Source organism: Neoarius graeffei, chromosome 24 (genome assembly GCF_027579695.1).
Source record: "Neoarius graeffei isolate fNeoGra1 chromosome 24, fNeoGra1.pri, whole genome shotgun sequence".
NCBI lineage: Eukaryota > Metazoa > Chordata > Actinopteri > Siluriformes > Ariidae > Neoarius > Neoarius graeffei.
Window position 1 is genome coordinate 3737228 of NC_083592.1, and position 23801 is coordinate 3761028.

Here is a 23801-nt window from a genome sequence, read left to right on the forward strand (position 1 = left end):
GTGTCAGCCCTGTGATGACCTGGCGACTTGTCCAGGGTGTACCCCGCCTTTCGCCCGTAGTCAGCTGGGATAGGCTCCAGCTTGCCTGCGACCCTGTAGAAGGATAAAGCGGCTAGAGATAATGAGATGAGATGAGATTTGACGGAGCTCTGTTTCTATACTGCTTCTCTGATCATGACATCACCGGAAGCCTTTACAGGGAATTTATGTGGAGTTGAGGTGAATAAGTGAAGCTGGTTAGGTTTGGAGTTTATTATTAATGTTTATTACAGTTTCAGGGTGACTACAATGTGTTCTGTGTGAAATTCAGTAAGATTAGTTTGTGTATTTGTAACTGATTGTCTTTGACTTAAATTATCTGAATGTAAGTTTATGATCGCTAAAGTTAGCTTGAGGCTAATGTCTGTCATATTAGCTTTAGCTATTGTTGTTTGTTTGTTTGTTTGTTTGTAGTAGATGTAAATGAACAGCAGTAAAAGACTTGCTGAAGGTTTTATCTTGGCGAATGAATATTTCTGTCCAAATGAACTGTCCACATGCTAATTTAGCTGCAGTTTACAGTCAGTGAGTGCACATGTTCACATCCCCCTCAGCAGTGAAATGTTTCCTGCACAGAGAGAACACAGTCCCACACAGCAGGGGAAAGAGTCCACACTTCCTTCAGGCATTATAAAATGAGAAATGATGATAAATCCAGGTTTGTTTCCTGTTAACGAACATGTTGTTGTCCCTAAACAGGATGCTGTGGCTGTGGAATTGAAGGTGTGGACGCATCACTTCATAACATGTCGCTGTAAAATAACACCAGAGCATTTTCCTTTTGACAGATTTGTAATGGTGTTAGTTTTCCTCTCATCTATCAAAACCAGGTTTGTTCACACTGAGGGTTTGGTTTTTATTTTCGCCAAAAATCTCTGCAAATCTTTAAATGTAGGATTAGGGTTAGTCATTTCTAAGTGATTTACAGTTTAATATCTGGAGACAATAAACAAAGCAGGGACAGAACTGCATGTGTGTGTTTTTCAGAACATTGTTAGATGGTGTTTATTACAGTATTTACTGACAGTGAATGAACCGCTAACCGTGTACACTGTCCTCCGTTTGACTGTAATAATGCTGTTTAATTTTATGAGGATAATCTGAATGTTTGTTGAAATGGCTGCATGTTTCTTCAGTTCAGAAACGGTACAAATAAATCTGTTGGGTTGTGGAGACACGTTTCAGTCTGATGGATGATGATGGAGGTGAGAGGCTGTTATCAACATGGCTACGATGGAGATGTCTGGATCTATAACATCTCCTCGACTACAGCTAACGCTAAAGCTCTCTTTTTACCAAACTCCAGAGGGAGATGATGCTTCTTCTCTTTTCAGAATAAATTTTGGAAGAACTCTTTGGAGAACAAGTGTCTCAGGTGGATAAAGAAGTGTGTGTGTGTGTGTGTGTGTGTGTGTGTGTGTTATGGAGTGAAAAGGTAAGACATTCTGCCTTGTCTTTCCTTTTGGAAATATATGTAAAAAGTCTTCAAAAGAGATAATATATTTCTCCTCTATAAAGTCCTTGATGAACATTTGCACAATCATTTCTCCTTCGTGTTTCTTTTTACTCTCCTGTTCTCTCTCCTGTTCTCTCTCTCTTTCTCTCTCTCTCTCTCTCTCTCTCTGCAGTCCATCCTGATATGGAGCTCACAGAGACGTTACCCAACTAGTGCAGTTCTTGATGAACATTTGCACAATCATTTCTCCTTCGTGTTTCTTTTTACTCTCTTGTTCTTCTCTCTCTCTCTCTCTCTCTCTCTCTGCAGTCCATCCTAATCTGGAGCTCACAGAGATGTTACCCAACCAGGATGGAAGCTTCCAGAAGAGGAGCATTCTGAAAGTCCCAGCTGAGGAGCTGCAGAAACACACCGACACCTGCGTGGTTCAGCACAGCAGCTTGGAGAAGGATTTTGATCATATTTCTTGTTTATTTATGGTTTATTTTATATATTTATCTTTGTGCATCCTGTAAAGAAAGAAACTCCTCCCAGTCTGCAGGTACGGTGAACAGTGAATGGATTTTAGTGCACGTTCATCAGCACAGTGTCATTTTTATCTCATTATTGGCTGCTCACTTTCATTCACAGTGAGTCGAGGGTTATAATCTAAACTATAATAATAAGTCTTTTGTTGGATTGTTACTTCTGTTCCACAGTTTCATCAGTGTAGGTGAAGTGGAAATGAAGATACGTGTGGATAAATAGTTATCATGACTGTGGTCAGTGTAATGTAACATTCGGAAAAACTCTCACAAAGTATTTGGAAATATAGCACCGCTGTGGCGTTCACACTGTTCTCATTCTGATATATTTATATTTTACACTCAAAAAAAAAAAAGTGGGGCGGCACGGTGGTGTAGTGGTTAGCGCTGTCGCCTCACAGCAAGAAGGTCCTGGGTTCGAGCCCCGGGGCCGGCAAGGGCCTTTCTGTGTGGAGTTTGCATGTTCTCCCCGTGTCCGCGTGGGTTTCCTCCGGGTGCTCCGGTTTCCCCCACAGTCCAAAGACATGCAGGTTAGGTTAACTGGTGACTCTAAATTGAGCGTAGGTGTGAATGTGAGTGTGAATGGTTGTCTGTGTCTATGTGTCAGCCCTGTGATGACCTGGCGACTTGTCCAGGGTGTACCCCGCCTTTCGCCCGTAGTCAGCTGGGATAGGCTCCAGCTTGCCTGCGACCCTGTAGAAGGATAAAGCGGCTAGAGATAATGAGATGAGATGAGAAAAAAAAAGTGTTGTTGGATTGTCCTTCACATTTTCTGGGAGTGTTTCAGTGAACTTGCATGGCAGGGCAGTAGTTGACCAGTAGGGGGCAGTCAGACATTCCTGATGTTTGAGGTGAACATTAGCTGAAGCTCTTGACCTGGACCTGTCTGACTTTATGCATTGCCCTGCTGCCACATGACTGGCTGTATGGATACCTGCATGAGAGAGCTTAATGAGGCGAACGATGAGTGTGCATTAACTCGGATGTGCCTAACTTACTGTTTCGTTTGGTGCAACACATCAAACCAGGCTCTTGATAAAAGTGCACTTGCTGCGTCCTGAGAAGGTCCAACAGACATTTACTAGACATGAAGACACATTCATGACTAAAATACCTTCTTCATGGCATGTTATTGCAGATCCTTTTGGGAATCGTCCTCCTGAGGTTAAATCCGCCCCTCACATCTGGATAACTCTCTTAACTATATGGCTGATGGTCTGTGGATCAACAGTGTTAGAGACTATTTATCCTGTCAGAGCTTTGTTCTTGCAAACTGTGTGTGTCTGGCACGGGAAGATGTTCAGTCTGGTGTCTCACAGATTTCACTTTGACCTATTTTCAAGTTTCCACTCTGTGGTCGTGCCTTTTCTACAGGGCCTGCTAAAAAGTAGCCATTCAACAAGTACAGCTAATGTGGCTGTGTTTTTCTGCTTTCTGAAAGATATGGATGGATTTTCCATGAGTGCACGTTCATGCTTTCCTGAAACGAAACGCCTTAAACCCCTGTACCAATCTACAGATCTGAAATGCAGTCTGCGCTGAGACTGTTTCTGGCACTAGTAGAGTCACAAGCAGAAGTCAAGCATTGCATTTATCCAGGCATTTACTGCAGCCAAGTCAAAGTGCACACAAGTCTGCGCAAGAGCCGAGCCTGAGATCAGTCCAGTCAGAATTGGTCTCTGTCCAGAGTAATTCTGAAAGTCACTTCATCAGGAGGTCGAAGCAGAAGGCCTGTGCTTGTCACCCTACACATTCTCTAGCTGCTATAAATCAGTGTGATTTACCCTCAGCGCTGTTACTCGGAGGCTTATGCTGTATTCCACTTTCCCTGTAGAAGGTCAGTTGCAGGTTGGAATGATGTCGTGTTCCAGCTCGACATGTTCGACTTGGATTCCTCCATGTTAATTTTTTTGTTAGCAACAAGCTAGCCACCTAACTGTGGTAAGCGATGTATATTTTCCTCCTCAAACAGCGACCTGTATAGCCAGTGTTATTGGTTCAACAAGCAAATATTTAAATAAATATTTTTAAATGAAAAAATATTATTTAATATTGGCGGCATGGTGGTGTAGTGGTTTGCACTGTCATCTAATAGCAAGAAGGTTCTGAGTTCAAGCCCAGTGGCCAACAGGGGCTTTCTGTGTGGAGTTTGCATGTTCTCCCGGTGTCTGTGTGGGTTTCCTCCAGGTGCTTCGGTTCCCCCACAGTCCAAAGACATGCAGGTTAGGATAATTGGTGGCTCTAAATTGACCGTAAGTGTGAATCTGAGTGTGAATGGTTGTGTGTCTCGATGTGTCAGCCCTGTGATGATCTGGCGACTTGTCCAGGGTGAACCCTGCCTCTCACCCATAGTCAGCTGGGATAGGCTCCAGCTCTGCCGTGACCCTGCACAGGATCAGCGGTAATGGATGGATGGAATTTAAATATATGCTTTTTTTTTTATTTAATGTCAGCAACACGTTTCAGAAAAGTTGGGACAGGGGCGTATTTATCACTGTGTAGCATCACCAACATTCTTTTACCAACACTCTGTCAACCAAGTTGAAAAGTTACCAAGTTGGTAACTTTTACCAACACTCTGTAAACGTTTGGGAACTGAGGAGACCAATTGCTGTGGCTTTGAAAGAGAAATGTTTTCCCATTCTTCCCTGATATACAATTTCAGTGACTCAACATTTCAGGGTCTCCTTTGTTGTATTTTGCGCTTCATAATGCACCAAATGTTTCAAATAGGAGACAGGTCTGGACTGCAGCAGGCCAGTTTAGCACCCGGACTCTTTTACTGCAGAGCCGTGCAGTTTTAATATGTGCAGAAAGCGGTTTGGCATTGTCTTGCTGAAAGAAGGAAGGCCTTCCGTGAAAAAGATTTTGTCTGGATGGCAGCATATTGCTCTGAAACGTGTTCATATCATTCAGCATTAATGATGCCTTCCCAGATGTCCAAGCTACCCATGTCATGTGCACTAATGCCCCCTCATACCATCACAGATGCTGCTTTTGAGCTGTGCACTGATAACAAGCCGGATGGTCCCTCTCCTCTTTAGCCTGGAGGACGTGGGGTCCATGATTTCTAAAAAGAATTTCTACTTTTGATTCGTCAGACCTTGGGACAGTTTTCCACTTCGCCTCAGTCCATCGTAAAAGATCTTGGGCCCAGAGAAGGGGGCGGGGTTTCTGGATATTGTTTATATCTGGTTTTAACTTGCGTTTGTGGATGCAGTAATGAAGTGTTTCCACAGACGATGGTTTTCTGAAGTGTTCCTGAGCCCATACAGTGATTTCCACTACATACACGTGTCTGCTTTTAATGCAGTGTCTCCTGAGGGCCTGAAGATCACAGAATCAGAATTTATCATTGTACCAAGTACAACAAAATTAAAAGCTAACCTTAAAGTACAAGACCGCATAAAAATAGAACAAAACATAGGAATAGAACAGACAAAAAAACCCAACATACCCACACAAGACCACATAAAATAGAACAGTACCCAAAACATACAACACAAACAACATACTGTACATCTACAAAAAAAAAACAAAGTCCATACTGTTATTATTGCACTATTGAGGTAGATAACTAATGATAGACAATAAATAATATGAAACAGTCAACAAGGAGTGGGGTTAGTGCATGTTAGCAATCAGCAGGGTTAGTCCTGGACCTGATGCACCTCTAGCGCCTCCCAGAGGGCAGCAGGTCAAACAAATGATGCCTCGGGTGAAAACTGTCCAAAACAATATTTCTTGCTTTGGTGAGGCAGTGAGAGTTGTAGATGTCGTCCAAGGTGGGGAGAGGGTGGTCGATGATTTTCTGCACTGTCTTAACCACTCTCTGCAGCCTCTTCCTGTCTGCTTCAGTGCAGCTGGCATACCACACAGAGATGCAGTACGTCAGCAGGCTCTCAATGCAGGATCTGTAGAAGGTCTCCAGCAGCTTACCATCCAGGTTGTTCTTCCTGAGCACTCTCAGGAAGTGTAGTCGCTGCTGGGCCTTCTTGATAACTGCCGTGGTGTTTGCAGACCAGGAGAGGACCGCAGAGATGACCACAGGCATCCAGTGTCAGTTTTCAGCCTTGTGTCTTGCACACAGAGATTTCTACAGGTTCTCTGAATCTTTTAATGATATTATGGACCATAGATGATGTGATCCAAATTCTGTGCAGTTTTACATTGTGGATCATTATTCTTAAATTGTTGCACTGTTTGCCCACGCAGTCTTTCACAGAGCGGTGAACCCCTCCCCATCTTTACTTCTGAGAAACTCCGCCTCTCTGGGAGGGCCATTTTATACCCAATCATCTTACTGACCTGTTGGCAAGTAACCAATTTTTTTTTCAGCATTATACAACTTTTTCATTCTTTTGTTGCCCTGTACCAGCTTTTCTGAAACTTGTTTCTGGCATTAAATTCAAAATGAGCAGAAATTAATAAAATTTCTCAGTTTCAATATCTGATGTGTTGCCTTTGTACTATTTTCAGTGAAATATCCATGATTTCCAGATCATTGCATTCTGTTTTTATTGATTTCTTTTACTGGTTGTAGGTGAGTAATTACAAGTTGCAGCCTCGAGTTGAACATAAAATTAACTTCGCTTCACTTTAGGTGAATCATATGTCTTGTATGACTTCATTTTTGAAAGTGCTGTAAGTATCACCAGAATAGAAAACAGCTGCAATGCACCTGTGATTCCACAAAACACTGAAGACATTTCATCTGGCTTTAGTAGAACAGCAAAGATGGATTTACACACCTCAGTATATGAAAAGTATTTCTTTGACAAAATGTGGTGGCCATTATAGAAGAAAAGGCTGATTTAATGCAACTATTATTATTATTATTATTATTATTATTATTATTATTATTAGTTTGGAGATAGTTTTTCTTTTGTGAATTGGTGTGTGGCAGTGGGGGCGTGGTCAAGTGTCGGTCTGTGACCGGAGGGTGGAGTCAGGGAAGGCAAGTGGCAGAATCACTACACCTGAGGTGAATTAACCTGTTTGTGTGTCTTCCCAGCAACCACGCCCTATATAAGGAGAGAGAGAGCAGAGGAAGTGGGCTCTCCCGAACCAGATGACTGATGTGTGTGTATATGTGTGTGGCTGGGAGAGTGTATGTTGGTGACTGTTAGGTGCAAATAAAGAAAGTTGTTGGAACTCAGTTCTGGCCTGCCATACTTCTGTGCTCCACCCACCTGCTCTGACCTCTACAGTGGTGCCGAAACCCGGGGCGCCGAGCACAGAAGAGAACAGCCCCATGGAGTCCTCCCCCTTCGCAGACCTGATTCACCCCCTCACCATGGCCCAACAGAGCTAGCACCAGGCGCTGCTCACCCTCCGAAAGGAGCAAGAACAACGGTTCGAGGCCCTGGTGCTGGTGCAACAGGAAGATCGACAGGTGTTCTGGCACCTCCTCGCATCGGCGGGATCCACCATCTACACCGCTGCGGGCCCCCTCCACCTCACCCTAACGAAGATGGGCCCGCACGACGACCCCGAGGCCTTCCTCATGCTATTTGAACAAGCAGCAGAGTTCTCGGGGTGGCCGGTGGAACAGCGCGCGGTGTGCCTCCTCCCCCTGCTAACGGGCGAGGCGCAGCTGGCTGTGCTACAGCTCCCCACCGACAGCCGGCTGGTCTACGCGGACCTGTGCTGGGCCGTCCTCCAGTGTGTGGGGCGCACCCCCGAACAACATCGTCAGCGCTTCCGCGCTCTGCGCCTAGAGGAGGTCGGCTACCCGTTCGCGTTTGGCCAGCAACTCCGGGACGCCTGCAGGCGGTGGCTGAGGGCTGACAACGGCGGCGCCGAGGGAGTCATCGACCTGGTGGCACTGGAGCAGTTCATCGCGCAACTTCCCAAAGAAACGGCAGAGTGGGTCCAGTGCCATCGCCCGGCGTCACTGGATCAGGCCATCGAGTTGGCGGAGGATCATTTGGCGGCTGTTCCCGTGGCAGGATCACAGATCCCCTCTTCGCTTCTCTCCTCTCTCTCTCTCCCTCCCCTTCTGTGTCTTGTCCTCGCCCTGTTCCCCCACCGCGGAGGCGGGGCCCGGCTCCCTCACAGCCGGTCCACCGCACCTGCGGTGTCCTCCCATTTCCCGCTTCCGTGTTTGTCTCTCCCCCCCCTCAGGTGAGTGAGCCCCAGAGTACCGGTGCAGAGAGAAAGCCTGGGCCGGTTTGCTGGCGCTGCGGGGAGCCGGGGCACCTCCAGCATCAATGCTTGGCAAAGGAGGTGGGCGCGGTGGTTCGGATCCCCGATGCGCCAGGAGCCGCCCTCGATCGGGCCGGAGCGTATCGCATACCGGTGAGTATCCAAGGGGATACATATCAGGCTTTGGTGGACTCTGGCTGTAATCAGACCTCAATTCACCAAAGCCTTGTGCAAGACGAGGCATTGGGGGGAGCACAATTGGTGAAGGTGTTGTGGGTGCACGGGGATGTTCACAACTACCTTTTAGTGTCGGTCCACATTTTTTTCAGAGGGGAAAAATTTAGAGTAAAGGCGGCGGTTAATCCTCGCCTCACCCACTCTATAATTTTGGGGACTGATTGGCCTGGATTCGGGGAGTTAATGAGTCATTTAGTAAAGAGTGGGTCCTGCCGTAGTTTAGCAAGGGGAGGTCCCGGTGTCGCTTTGGCGGGAGCGGCTGTCACAGAGCCGTCTACGTCATCTCCACATCAGAGTGAGGAGCCGCCGGCTCCTCCTCCCTCTCTCGGGGAATCCCTCGCGGATTTCCCGCTAGAGCAATCGTGAGACAAGACTCTGCGACATGCATTTGACCAAGTGAGAGTAATCGATGGTCAAATGCTCCAGCCAAACGCCACCCCGTCCTTCCCCTATTTCTCTATTATGAAGGATAGATTATACCGAGTGATGCAGGACACTCAGACTAAAGAACAAATCATGCAGCTTTTGATTCCAAAAAGCCGCCGGGAATTGGTATTCCAGGCGGCTCACTTTAATCCCATGGCTGGACACTTAGGGCAGGATAAAACACTAGCCCGAATAATGGCCTGGTTCTATTGGCCAGGGATTTGCGGTGATGTCCGTAGGTGGTGTACGGCGTGCCGTGAATGCCAGTTAGTAAATCCAGCGGCCATCCCAAAAGCGCCTTTGCGCCCTCTCCCATTAATCGAGACCCCGTTCGAAAGAATTGGGATGGATCTCGTCGGGCCATTAGATCAGTCAACACGAGGGTACCGCTTTATTTTAGTTGTAGTGGACTATGCAACGCGATACCCGGAAGCAGTGCCTCTTCGCAATATCTCAGCATGCAGTATTGCGGAAGCGCTCTTCCACGTTATCTCCCGAGTTGGAATCCTGAAAGAGATTCTGATTGATCAAGGCACCTCGTTAATGTCACAAACACTGAACAAACTTTATAGGTTATTAGGTATTAAGCCGATCCGCACCAGTGTTTATCACTCACAAACGGACGGTTTAGGCAAACGATTCAATCGCACCCTCAAAAATATAATTAGGAAATTCATAAGCGAGGATGCACGTAATTGGGATAAATGGCTCGAACCCTTGTTGTTTTCAGTGCGAGAGGTCCCCCAAGCCTCCACGGGGTTCTCCCTGTTCGAATTGTTATATGGGCGTAAGCCGCACGGCATTTTAGATGTGCTATGAGAAAATTGGGAGGAGGGACCTTCACCAAGTAAAAATGAAATTCAGTACATTATGGACCTGCGCGCAAAACTCCACATACTCACACACCTAACCCAGGAGAATTTGCGGCAGGCCCAAGAACGGCAAATCCGCCTGTACAACAAGGGTACGCACCTTAGAGAGTTCACACCGGGAGATAAAGTACTCGTACTGTTGCCCACATTGTGCTCCAAATTGGTCACCAAGTGGCAAGGACCCTTTGAGGTCACACGGCGAGTCGGGGACGTCGACTACGAGGTGAGGCGAACAGACAGGGGTGGGGCGCTACAGATTTACCACCTCAATCTGCTCAAACTCTGGAACGAGGAGGTCCCTGTGGCGTTGGTGGTTCCGGAGAAGGCGGACCTGGGGCCGGAGGTTCAAAAGGGAGCGTTGGCATCGCGTACCTCTCCGGTCCCCTGTTGAGACCACCTCTCCCCGACCCAACTCACAGAGGTTGCCCAGTTGCAGACCAAATTTTCGGACTTGTTCTCGCCCCTGCTCGGCTGCACCGACCTCATAGAGCACCACATTGAGACGCCCCCAGGGGTGGTAGTGCGTAGCCGCCCTTACAGGCTACCCGAACACAAGAAAAAAGTGGTTCAGGAGGAACTCGAGGCCATGCTCGAAATGGGCATCGTCGAGGAGTCCCACAGCGACTGGAGCAGCCCAGTGGTCTTGGTACCCAAGGCCAACGGGTCGGTCTGGTTCTGTGTAGACTATAGAAAAGTCAACGCGGTGTCTAAACTCGACGCATACCCAATGCCTTGTATTGATGAGTTGCTCGATCGACTAGGCACGGCTCGCTTTTACTCGACACTGGATTTGAGGAAGGGTTATTGGCAGATCCCCTTGACTCCATTATCCCGAGAAAAAACGGCCTTTTCCACGCTGTTCGGCTTACACCAGTTTGTCACACTTCCTTTTGGGCTGTTTGGGGCGCCCGCTACGTTTCAGTGGCTGATGGATAGGGTCCTCCACCCCCACGCCACCTATGCGGCTGCGTACCTGAACGACATCATTATTTATAGTAATGACTGGCCGCGGCACCTACAACACCTGAGGGCCGTCCTTAGGTCGCTGAGGCGGGCGGGTCTCACAGCCAACCCGAAGAAGTGTGCGATTGAGCGGGTGGAAGTACTGTATCTGGGCTTCCACTTGGGCAACGGGCAGGTGCGTCCCCAAATTAACAAGACGGCAGCGATTGTGGCCTGCCCGAGGCCCAAGACCAAAAAGGGGGTGAGACAGTTCCTGGGGCTGGCTGGCTATTATCGTGGGTTTATACTTAATTATTCGGACGTCACCAGCCCGCTGACTGATCTCACTAAAAAGGGGGCACCAGATCCGGTCCAGTGGATGGAGCAATGCCAGCAGGCTTTTTCTGAGGTAAAGGCTGCACTGTGTGGGGGACCACTGTGACACTCCCCTGACTTTTCTCTCCCTTTTATATTGCAGACGGACGCATCGGACAGAGGGCTGGGGGCTGTTTTGTCCCAGGAGGTGGGGGGGGAGGATCGCCCAGTGCTGTACATAAGTCGTAAACTGTCAGTGTGTGAGGGGCGCTACAGCACCATAGAGAAGGAGTGCCTGGCCATCAAGTGGGCGGTCCTCACCCTCCGTTACTACCTGCTGGGATGCCCTTTCACCCTCTGTTTGGACCACGTGCCCCTCCAGTGGCTCCACCGCATGAAGGATGCCAACGCGCGGATCACCCATTGGTATCTGGCACTCCAACCCTTTAACTTCAAGGTGGTCCATAGGCCAGGGGCGCAGATGGTCGTGGCGGACTTCCTCTCCCGCCAAGGGGGGGGGGGAGTCGGCTGCAGGCTGGATGGCTGCCCGGCCTGAGTCGGGCGGTGGGGGTATGTGGCAGTGGGGGCATGGTCAAGCATCGGTCTGTGACCGGAGGGCGGAGTCAGGGAAGGTAATTGGCAGAATCACTACCCCTGAGGTGAATTAACCTGTTTGTGTGTCTTCCCAGCAACCACGCCCTATATAAGGAGAGAGAGAGCAGAGGAAGTGGGCTCTCCCGAACCAGATGACTGATGTGTGTGTATATGCGTGTGGCTGGGAGAGTGTATGTTGGCGACTGTAAGGTGCAAATAAAGAGAGTTATTGGAACTCAGTTCTGGCCTGCCATACTTCTGTGCTCCACCCACCTGCTCTGACCTCTACATGGTGATACAATAGATGATGAAATGCACTTTGTTCTACTGACTGTGTGTCTCCTTGTCTGCTTCTCGGACGTGTTTTGACTTGCATTTTAAACAGCAGGACCTCCGTGATGTATTTCTGTATTATTTAGGCCCAGAAAACCTGGATTAAGACCTGTCCTCAATTTATATTTCTAAATTTCAGGGTCCTACACTGAAAAATAGAGGCCACAGAGGACCTTACCTTAAAGTGTCATGCTCGAGTCAGTGGTGAAGTTGAAAGCTACAACAGGTAATGGGTTGTGTTTTTTTTTTTTTCACGAGTCAACTGAGTCTCTACTTTTAAATTAGTCACTGTTTTTCTGTATACACATATCTACCAACTGTATCATAAGATTCCCTTATCCATTTAAAAAACAATGATGTTGATTAATTGTACCACAGGACCAAATAGTTATAGAGGTTTTTTTTTTTTTTTAAGTCAACACTGGACGAGAAGCGTCTCTAAACAGCTACAGAGAGCCAGACCATAAACCACAAGCGTTTGCTCAAACAAATGCAGCACCTGTCCATTTCACAGAAAGGCATGCACAACAGAATATTTTCCAACCACAAACTGATGCACAGCTCTCATCACTGCACCACCACAAGCAGCCTCCTCTCTCCACTCGCTGCATCGAAACCACACATACAAACTTTATTTTCCAGAGCTGGTCTTAGATCATAGCCAGTGGTTTACTGAGGGTCAAACAAACAGATATAAACTATTAAATGTACATTCTTCATATGATTAGTATAAAAAGACCCAAATAACATTTTTTTCATGAAAAGCAAACAATTTTTAACCGCCCTAAGCAGCAGACCACTCTGTAGTCATATCTTTATTGTCTTCTTCAGACTTGAGTGTTTTTTCAACCCCATGCTGAATAAATAATAAAATAAATAGTAAAGGCCGTACCAATAAACTGTTTACATCTACATCGTTTATGAAAGACAATTAAGATAGGCCATTCATGCGTAAAACTAGTTTTCACTGAAGTTACACTGCTATTAATAACATTAACAACACAACAGCACTTTAATTTTTATTCTACATTAAATGCATTAAAACATTGTCGAGCCCTGGTGTGTGAGGGAGTGGAGGAAGACTCGGGAGATGGGTGGAATTTTACCAGAGCTCCAGGCTTTTGTTTATTCAGTCCGCTTTTCAGCGCACTTTCAGAAACTCAACAAGAAGGACAAATCAACAGAAAAAAGCCCGTCACAGTCTCACGGCCTTCACTCCGTCAAGTTCAAGTTCATACTCCTTGGCATGTGTATGTGTGGTGTGCATGTCAGACAAGCTCCATCAGCCAGCAATCACTCTCTCTCTCTCTCTCTCTCTCCCCCCCCCCCCCCCCCCCCCCCCAGTTATGGGAGTCACTGAAAGCACACTGAGACACAAATAAGTAGACTGGCAGTGACAAGACACAGGTGAGGATCATCACGCATTACCTGACGATTCAACAAGTCAAGTCAAGTTTATTTGTATTGCGCTTTTTACAATAAACATTGTCGCAAAGCAGCTTTACAGAATTTGAACGACTTAAGACATGAGCTAATTTTGTCCCTAATCTATCCCCAATGAGCAAGCCTGTGGCAACGGTGGCAAGGAAAAACTCTCTCAGACGACATGAGGAAGAAACCTTGAGACGAACCAGACTCAAAAGGGAACCCATCCTCATTTGGGCAGCAACAGACAGCATGACTATAACATTAACAGTTTTAACATGAAGACAGTTTCGTTGATGTTATAACTCTTCATTGATGGAAACTTGAGTGCAAAACTGTTCATGACAACTGCAGTCCTAAAGTTAGCAAGTCAACTGTAGTCCTCAGCCATAAAAGCATTACTGTAAGAGTCCAGAGCGTCCTCCAGGTGTAACTTTCAACTGTCCTCATGGGGCCGTCCTCCACAGGAGCGATGCGATGAGACTCCAACCAGACACAGGGCACCAGGATGGCTCAAGCAGGTCTGAGGGGCAGAAGAGGTCAGCATCTCAATCTCAGGACCAACATGCAACTCAGAGGGACATATTGGGGGGGGGGGGGGAGAAAACACAGGTTGTTCGGTATGCCCTAAAAATGACACAAGTATTAAATCTGTGTGGTAGGCTTGCAGAGACAAGAGTCTTGACATCAGGCATAATACACAACAATGGTATGTTAATATGGTTAAAAAATATCATGACCTGCTCTGGCTGGATGCTTGATTGGGTGATGGGAGCACACTCCTCAGCAATGATGGGATGCAGATGGGACCCTTAGGGCCGGCCAAGACAATTCAGTTACATTTCACCGGGTCTGGGACATGCGACAGAATGTCTGACGGCCGATTCCCTGCAGGCTACGATAGCCAGTTGAGGTCTCCACCCTCTCCACCAAAAGATTTCCTGTTGACTCCATGTAACTCAGAGGGACAGATTTGGGGGAGGGAAGAAAACACGGGTTGTTAGGTATGCCCAATGTCACCTGAATAAGTAGGAATAGTATACATACTGTATTGCACTGAGTACAAGCAGGGACTCCGGCAACTAGCTATGACAGCATAACTAAAAGGGGAGAGCCAGAAGGTAACACAGTTATGAGGGAGCCCTGGGACATAAAGCAGCCACCCACTACATCGTCAACAAACTCGAGTGAGCAAGCGAGTGGGGACTGACAGCATCCATACATCCCAGTTTACCAAAACACTCTATGTCTGAGGACCCTCTAGATCTACACCTTTACCTCATAAACACCATTAACAAAAGGCTTGACTAAACAGATATGTTTTCAGCCTAGACTTAAACACTGAGATTGTGTCTGATTCCCGAACACTACTTGGAAGGCTGTTCCATAACTGTGGAGCTTTGTAAGAAAAGGCTCTGCCCCCTGATGTAGCCTTCACTATATGAGGTACCAGCAGATAGCCTGCACCTTTTGATCTACAAGTGGGAGAGGTAATCCGCTGTCACGATTTGTGCCCCAGGCTTGTGTGGACCACCTCGAATTTAAATGGTTGAAGTGCCAGATACCACCTCCTTTAAGAGGTGGTCTCCATAAGGATTTATGGGTGTGGCTCATTTAGGACGCCATTTAAAGGCAGGAGTGTGCAGTCATTTATGAGGCACTCAAACTGTTTTATGTAATTGCCATTTTGTAAAGCACTTTGATTTTTTTGGGGAGGGGGGACGGTGCTGTATAAATACTACACAAAAACTGTTTAGTCCCCTGTTTTAGACTGAAACATAGCTTATTGATTTGGCCAAAAAGTGGTAGTATGGTGTTTTTCACATGTAATCACATACACAGTCTTGTTGATTAATTATTCATGTTGAACAAAACATCCATCATTTGTAGCCACTTATCCTGTACAGGGTCGCAGGAGACTATCCCAGTTGACTATGGGTGAGAGGTGGGGTACACCCTGGACAAGTCACCAGGTTATCACAGGGCTGACACATAGACACAAACAACCATTCACACTCACATTCACACCTACATGGACGGTCAATTTAAAGCTACCAATTATCCTAACCTGCATGTCTTTGGACTGTGAGGGAAACTGGAGGACCCGGAGGAAACCCACACAGACACGGGGAGAACATGCAAACTCCACATAGAAAGGCCCTCACCGGCCGCTGGGCTCAAACCCAGGACCTTCTTGCTCCCCCTTGAGTTTCGCTGCAGCAGGACTCATCCACAAATAAATGCTTCACTAATATTTTAAACCCCAGCTAACTTGTCCCCAGGATAAGTGGATGGGTGATGCGAGGACTAACTGTGGCCTTCACACTATTCTTTTTGCCCCTAAATTGAATAGTGATGGGCACCAGCGGATATTTGTGAGCATCCTCGTGTACAGACCTCACCTTCACCTATTGTGCATTTCCCAATGCATGACTGACTCAGGCTTTGATGAGCTGTGGTCTGGCTACACCAAGAGTCCACCAAGGCCTGGTGTGTACCCCCTTGAATACTCACCTTGAATACTCACTGTCACTCTGTACGTTCCTGTTGTATCAGGGAGGCCTGTCAGGAATGCGGATCAGAATCCCCATCTCCTTAAGGGGACATTGATCCTGGAAATGCCCAACTTTCCTGCCATGCTTGTGGACCTGCCTCTTTGTCCTGGTGGGCATGGACAGTTCCACCTATGGGGAGAGAGAGAGGGAGGTAGTGGCAGCATTGGTATGTAGGCACAAAGGGGTGAGGGAAAATGAAGAGGGACACAAGTTCAGGGAGCAGGCTTTCAAGGAATTGGCCCCCATTTCCACAGTGCAGGGATGGGGAGGGGCAAGAAGACAGGAGAAGGAAGAGAGAGAGTGAGATAAGGGGTGGGAGTGCCTGCTCCTGGAAATGCCGCCAGATGGTCCTCTACCAGCTGGACCACCTCCTCCAGCAACACCGCACGATGCCACGGAACCCAGGCCGATTAATTTGCCAGTTTTAGCCAACTGACTGGTTTTCAGCTGTAATTATTAAGATGTCACACTTTTCTACTTCTAGTAACTTTTATCAACTCTACAATGAAGCTCCAGCTGCATGTTTAGAGTGTAGCAGTGATCTGAGTGCACTATACAGCCACAGTATACCTCCACTGTAATTATTATTAACAGTGTTTTTATGAGTTCACCTGGACACAAATCACACTTTAAGAGTTCACTCCACCCTGGGGAACTGGCTGACATGCACCAGCTTTTGCCAGACAGCCTTCATGAAAAACAAACTATACTTTTTTAAAGAAAATGCAGACTCGTTACATTTACCTATGTAGTTGTTATATAGCTAAATGAACGAGCTACGCTTTAGACTTATGATATTAACGTCCCTGTGCTACAGTCATGAAACCACACTGAGATCTGGTCAAACGTAAACCACACCCCCAACACATATAAATCATCATTTGTTTTGCCCATCAGACAGTTTCCTCCTCCTCTCTCACCTGGTACACAGCAGCAATGCTTCAGTTTATAACTTTGCCTTTGTCTTTCTTCATGGCTGGTGAGTGTTAATGACTTTATTAATCGCATTAATTAATAAATTTAAAAAAAAATTGTTGAGACCTCCAAGATCTAATTTTTATCTGAATATACCACGCTAATGCTAGCGCAGTCAAACTTCACAGCCGAAAGTATTAATTGCAATTCTGTCTCTGAATGTCCTCTGTAAGATAAAACAAAACCAATTAAAGCTGTAAAAAAATATTAGAGGAATTTTCAAAGTGTCCATTTCTACAGTAAGTAATGTGTTCTAATTTAAACTCCACAGTGTCTAAAGTTCATTACAGAATAGAAAACAATATTTATTGAGAAACTTGTGGAATAGCTGAAGTCTAATGTGAATGTAATCGATCTCTATAATATTGATAAGGCAAATATGTGATGTTTCAGAAACGAGGTTGTGTGTTTTCTGGGTTGCAGGTTTGCTCTCAGAGACTCTGTGCTCTTTAACTGTGGAGGTGGAAGCTGGAGATAACACCACTGTTTGGTGCCAACATGAGCTGAGTGTTACAGGTTCCATCTTCTGGTATAAACACACGTGTGGTTCAGTTCCACTTCTTCTTGGGTGTAAACAGTTTTTTGCGTCTCGTCCATCAAAGAATTGTGAGTTGTTTACTGAAAGTGAGCGAATAGTGATGTCTGTTCATGAGAAGAACACGTCTCTCACCATCACCGCAGTAAATGTCTCTGATACAGGACTGTATTACTGCAGCTTCATGAAACAGGTCATGATGGCCTTCAGCAACTCGACCTTTTTACATGTGAAAGGTAAATTTATACAAAGAGAATAGTTTCTGTAAAAGTTCACTGAGATGTTTTGAGGTTAAAAAATATTTCCTTTTCCAGATGGAAATAAAACAAATAAGAACTCAGAGAGAATAAAAGGTTTGTCATTTACCCGTTCTTCCAAAAAAACTTTTGCAGTCTCTCTATAAAATTGTTTACGTTTGTACATGATTATCTCCATTTTTCAATTTTAAGTATGATTCCGTTGCAAATTATTTCCCCTTTTCCAAGGTTCAGTCTCTTCTCCTGTGTTCTTCGTGCTGACTGTGGTGTTCGGTGCAGTGACTGTGATTCTTCTCAGTGTCCTGATCTTCATCATACTGAAGCACAGAGAAACACACAGAGGTAAAGTTCTGCTGTCAAAAGTTCAGTGTAATAATAACCCTGCTTTAAAAAATCAAATGTATAATGGTAAAATAATAAAAAGTGTTGTTAAGTTTTTCTTTTTTTTCTTTAGGGGATCACGCTGATAAACATGATGATGAGGTAAATCTGAGAATATGAATAATAAAATACAGTAGCCCTATGAATTACTGACAGCCTCCTAAAATATGACAAATGATCGTTTTGGCGTTGTATTGTGAGATGGTGCAGAATATGGTGTTGTACAGATGCAAACCATAACAATGGCCTTTTTTCTGGTCATCTTTCGTACTAACAGTATTAGAGGACGCTGTCTATATACACAAGACTCTGACTGTTTCAAATACTTCTTGTAACTACTGACTGCAGATCAGTTTTCTTCTATAGAGGAATGAAAGCGGTAAGAAATGTAGCTGCTCTGATGTGTCATCTGTATCGTTGCAGGAGCAGGAGGCTGATTCAGTGAATTACGCTGCTCTACAGGTCTATAAGAGGAAAATCAGAAAGACAGGCAGACATGGTGAAATTCTGGATACACATGTTGTATATTTGGCTATCAGATAATAATCTAGTAATGTTGTGGTAACATGCTGACATAATATCACATATAATTTATTGTTTATTGTTTGTGATGTTTTCTGCTTTTCATCACAACAGAAAATACACAGTATGTAAGAAGAATTACACTGGAGATCTGTAATAGATTTGCATTAATAAACCTTATGTATATCTCATTTTGCACCGCCCTTCTTTTACTGCCTATCAGTTCACTAACATGAAATAAAATTGTTTAGCAAAAAAACCTGACAAATATACGATTGAGAAGTTCAATTTTTATTTGCTAATAATTTAATGTCGTTTTCAGATTTTATTTAAGTGATATCATTTTAATTATTTTATCATCACAATTTTTTTAATTGATAAGTGAAGTTTTTTTTTCCACTCTAAACACAGTGTATTGCTACAACTATAAATGCCTTATATCATATGTGTATCCTTATTTATGGATATTCATGAATTCAGTGCCTTGACTGCGGTGTGGGTTACAATAAATAAAATCTCATTTCACTGTTCATCAGTTATAACGTTGGACAGCTAGCCTAGGGCAGCACGGTGGTGTAGTGGTTAGCACTTACTCATGGTAAGAAGGTTCTGAGTTTGAGTCCAGTGTGGAGTTTGCATGTTCTCCCTGTGTCTGTGTGGGTTTCCTCCGGGTGCTCCGGTTTCCCCCACAGTCCAAAGACATGCAGGTTAGGATAATTGGTGGCTCTAAATTGACTGTAGGTGTAAATATGAGTGTGAATGGTTGTGTGTCTCTGTGTGCCAGCCCTGTGATGATCTGGCGACTTGTCCAGGGTGTACCCCGCCTTTCGCCCATAGTCAGCTGGGATAGGTTCCAGCTCGCCCGCGACTCTGCACAGGATAAGCAGCTACAGATAATGGATGGACATCTAGCCTACAGTGTGGTCATAATTTAAGCCTCACAATCTATTTTCCATTTGATCATTCCATCCATCCATCCATTATCTGTAGCCTATCCCAGCTGACTATGGATGAAAGGCGGGGTACACCCTGGAAAAGTCGCCAGGTCATCACAGGGCTGACACACAGAGACAACCATTCACACTCACATTCACACCTACGGTCAATTTAGAGCCACCTGTTAACCTAACCTGCATGTCTTTGGACTGTGGGGGAAACCGGAGCACGTGGACACGGGGAGAACATGCAAACTCTGCACAGAAAGGCCCTCGCCGGCCACGGGGCTCAAACCCAGAACCTTCTTGCTGTGAGGCGACAGTGCTAATCACGATACCACTGTGCTGTCCATTTGATCATTCATTTTCTCGGATTAATATAATGCCTTTCATGCCTCTAATATTGTTAAAGATCTTGATAATTAATAGTTTGGGCAACAGCAAAAACTCAAGAACCTTTGGTATAAGTTGGCCATATAGTGGTACATAGCAGGTTAAGAGGTTCAGGGTAAGGGCCCGGTCCCACAACATCGATAACTCTGACTCTCCCTCTGCCTGAATTTAGTTCCAGTCTGGAGCAGAAACACCACAACTATAATCCCCACTATAATATCACTCGGTCCTGACACTCAGGGAAATAAATGCATGCAATTTAGGAATGGTCATGGAAGTTTTTTCCAAGTAGTATCACATTATTCCAGGTCATACTGTACAGCTTGGACTCCAAAACAACCCATGCACACACTCCGGTGGCTGATAAAATACGGATAGGTCACGGATTAGGGGAATATAAGAAAAAAGGATACAGAATACGGAGTGGTTATGGATTTTAATACGGATGCTAATAATTTATGGATTGGTCACGGACGTTTCAGTATATTACAGATTGGTTTCTGATTTCATACAGATGATGCATCAAGGATAAAATATTATGAAGTCTAAAACAATTAAATGTTTGGACTGCTGAAGTTCATAATTAAAATATCTTGCCTGCATTTATATGTTTACTTCATTAATTTATTATTGATATTTTATGGAAAATCACATATCTGTGAATAAAAGTTCTGTGCTTTGTATTATATTTTTTATTTCCCGTGAATCCATATTCCGGGACTTCATGATGCAACAAGGATGCACAAAGATGCCCGGGGAAAATATAACATGCTCAGACAACGTCACACGTAAACAATGACCTGATTGGTGATCTCTGACATAACATGGAAGGGGGGGTTGGAGCACATCCATCGATGCTCTAATAATGAAAGACACTGCTTAATTCAATTTAAAATCCTACATCGTCTTCACTATTCCAAGGAGAGATTACATAAAATATATCCTGAGCTCTCCCCGATATGTGACAAATGCCTGTCAGCAGATGATACACTACTACATAGCTTTGTTGACTGTCCCAAAGTTCAGGCTTATTGGATCAATATTTTCAAATCAATATCTGAAATACTTCAAATCTAATTGGAACCAGACCCACTACATTTTAGGAGTATCTGATGATACTATGAAGTTGACCAACACTCAGCAGTGTTTCCTTTCCTACAGTCTTATTACTGCAAGGAGGTTGCTTCTCATGCACTGGAAAGAGAAGGAGGCCCCTCCTACAAAGTTGTGGCTCAGTGATCTTATGAACACACTCCACCTAGAAAGAATACGTTACACTCTTATGGACAAACTCCCCTACTTTGATAAGGTGTGGTCACCTCTAATTAAGTATCTGGCAAATTAAAATCATGGTTCACTTAATGTCAACAAGCTTGACGGAGGAATGGGGTGGGGCCTGGGGAGAGTCGGGAATAGAACTCTGAGACTAAGTTAATGGAGAGACTTTTTTTTTTTAATTGTTCATGTTTTTTGTTTTCTTTTATTCTATTGTGTTTTGGTCCTGTGGGTATTTTGTGTGTGTACGGGTGTTCATGGGGAAATAAGGAAAAAGAGCAACAAATGATGAAACATGTGCGTGTGAAAGATACGCGACATATTGTATGTACATACTGTATATATGTATACATTGCTCAAATAAAACATATTTGAATACTAACAATGACCTGATTGGTCAGATGTTTATCGGATCAGGTGCAGGCCTGGAAAAATGGCTCCAGAAGCAAATCTCACCGATACCGATAAACCCAGGCCTGGGCTAGAGGGATCGTTATCACTCTGGTGTGAGCACCGACCACATCAACTGCAGGGGACCCATTGATAGTTTATTTATTTATAGTTATCAGTATTGTGGGACCGGGCCTTAAAATAGACCATGTGAAAATATCTGATACTGAGGGAATCTGATAGACTGCTGCACTGTGTTTCATAGTGATGGGCAGATGAAAGCTTGTGAGGCTTTTGAGGTTTTTCCTGATTGCACCAGGAGGAAACGTTGGAGCTTTTAAAACCAAGAGCACAACGACATCTGTTGGTGCTCAGTAATTATTACAACCATACATTTGAGCCATAAATATTCTTGATTATCCGTTATGTGCCTGAGAAAGCCACGCGCTCGTTTTTATCTGCTGATAAATTTCTGTTTAGTGCTTCAGTAAATGTGCTATGTATGTGGAAAGTTTATGGATATGATAATGCTCCTATATATTTTTCACATCTGTAGGAGCTCAGCCAACTACTGAGGTGTTTAAGCCGAGGAATGACCTGGTTGATGCGATAAGATGTAACTTAATTTGGCGATAATATTACCACGATTCTCAGTGTTGATGAAAGTCCACAGATGTCTTCTTTGTGATAAAAGGTAAAGAATTTATTACAGCAAATATAAAGTCCACGAACAATGAGACACATGGCAACCACACACCTTCATGGTAAAGCAGTCAAAAACCTTTTGCCCTTCCAGGGTCAACACACCTAGCCACAACAGTAGGCTTCCTACTTATATACCCAAGGAACACCTTTACAAGTACACAGCGACACCTTGTGTACAAGGAGGACTTTACATCTGGCTGCAGCAACATATTTGGCTGCTACAACGTTATTCCAGAATTGTACTTTCTTGCTAGCACTGCAAAAACAGTATGAAATTGCATAAGCTACATTCAAGTTAATCTTATCATCATTAATTAAACATACATTTCATGTTGTATTACAACCCCATGTCAGAAAAAAGTTGGAGCTGCCTGTTGAAATAAAAAAAAAAAAAAACAATGATTTGTCACTGTCGTCAGCTGTCCATCGCTAGTGATGATGACGACTGCTTCATTAGGATGCGCAGAAATGTGGATGGGCTGCGAGGCCCACACCAGAGCAACAGAGTCATCTGCAGAGGTGGCATGAATGGCCTGGCTGAGCTGCCATGGAATGTCTGGCTTCATGAGCTCTCATATACTCCCTTTGATGCTTGTCTTCAATTGTGGACACTGAGCTTTTAACTATGCTTCACCATGTTGCTCTATCCGAGGCATCCCTTTTCCATGTCTGATTGATAATTCCGGCATTCTTCATGTCCCTCTTCAAGATGTCTTTGTACCTCAGTTTCTGTCCTCCTTGTCTCCTCTTTCTTCGGCTCAGTTCTCCATAGAAAACAGCTTTGGGTAGTCGTGTGTCAGGCATGTGCCAGATGTGTCCAGCCCAACAAAGCTGGCAGACTGTGATTAGGGCTTCCACGCTGACTGGATTGGCTTGCCTGAGGACTTCTACATCAGAGACCTTGTCCTGCCATCTTATATTGAGGATTTGATGCAGGTGTTGGAGTTGTAGCCTGGTGGCGTAAAGCAGAGATGGTAAGACTACGGCGTTGTATACTTTCAACTTGGTGGTTCTCTTGATGTCATGGCGAGACCATGGTTGTTTTTGTAATGCACCAAAGGCTTTGGTGGCAGCTTGAATCTGACAGTCTACCTCCAAGTCTGATGAGTTTGTGTTGGTAAATGCACTGTCTCAGTAGATGAAACTCTCAGAACTCCTAAGAGACGTTCCATTGACCAAAACAATGTTGTTTGACATTGCCTGTGGCTCAGGAGGTTGGTACAGGAGTTCTGTTTTTGTGGTATAGATTTTCAATCCAAAGAGGCTTGCAGCTGTGGCAAAGCAATCAATGATTTCCTGCATGTCATCCAAATCTGTTGCTACAAATGCAGAGTCGCCTGCATACAGCAGTTCTCACATGTAAATTTGCTGAGTTTTGGTTGAGGACTTGAGTCTGGCAAGGTTGAAGAGTTTGCCTTCCGATCGAGTCCTGATGTAGACTCCTTTATCTAGATTAGTGCCTGTAGTCTCTAGGACTGCTGTAAGGTAGAGTATAAACAATGTCAGGGCAAGAACACATCCCTGTTTGACACCATGATTGACAGGAAAAGCTTCACTAATGTCTCCTC

The 23801-nt window shown here is 44.9% G+C and overlaps 1 protein-coding gene across 3 annotated transcripts; it reads left to right on the forward strand.

Annotated features, from left to right (window-relative positions):
• The first annotated feature begins 6489 nt into the window (after positions 1 to 6489).
• Positions 6490 to 18678, forward strand: LOC132872768 (uncharacterized). 3 transcript variants are annotated; one of them, XM_060907837.1, is made up of 7 exons: positions 6490 to 6562; positions 12025 to 12111; positions 17264 to 17611; positions 17690 to 17728; positions 17861 to 17974; positions 18087 to 18115; positions 18437 to 18678. In XM_060907837.1, the coding sequence occupies exons 2-7, from the start codon at positions 12075 to 12077 to the stop codon at positions 18554 to 18556; spliced, it is 687 nt and encodes a 228-aa protein (XP_060763820.1). In that variant the 5' UTR covers positions 6490 to 6562; positions 12025 to 12074; the 3' UTR covers positions 18557 to 18678. The 3 variants fall into 3 exon arrangements, with proteins under 3 accessions (XP_060763820.1, XP_060763818.1, XP_060763821.1); XM_060907835.1 differs by lacking the exons at positions 6490 to 6562; positions 12025 to 12111 and adding an exon at positions 16355 to 16844; XM_060907838.1 differs by lacking the exons at positions 6490 to 6562; positions 12025 to 12111; positions 18087 to 18115 and adding an exon at positions 16355 to 16844 and having other exon boundaries at positions 18437 to 18532.
• The last annotated feature ends 5123 nt before the right edge of the window (positions 18679 to 23801 follow it).

Bases quoted from the DNA above. Each gene is read 5' to 3' on its own strand.
- LOC132872768 (XM_060907835.1), top strand. From the start codon at position 16,802: ATGCTTCAGTTTATAACTTTGCCTTTGTCTTTCTTCATGGCTG. The intron at 17,612-17,689 runs GTAAATTTATAC...TTCCTTTTCCAG, and splicing joins GACCTTTTTACATGTGAAAG to ATGGAAATAAAACAAATAAG. The intron at 17,975-18,086 runs GTAAAGTTCTGC...TTTTTTCTTTAG, and splicing joins GCACAGAGAAACACACAGAG to GGGATCACGCTGATAAACAT.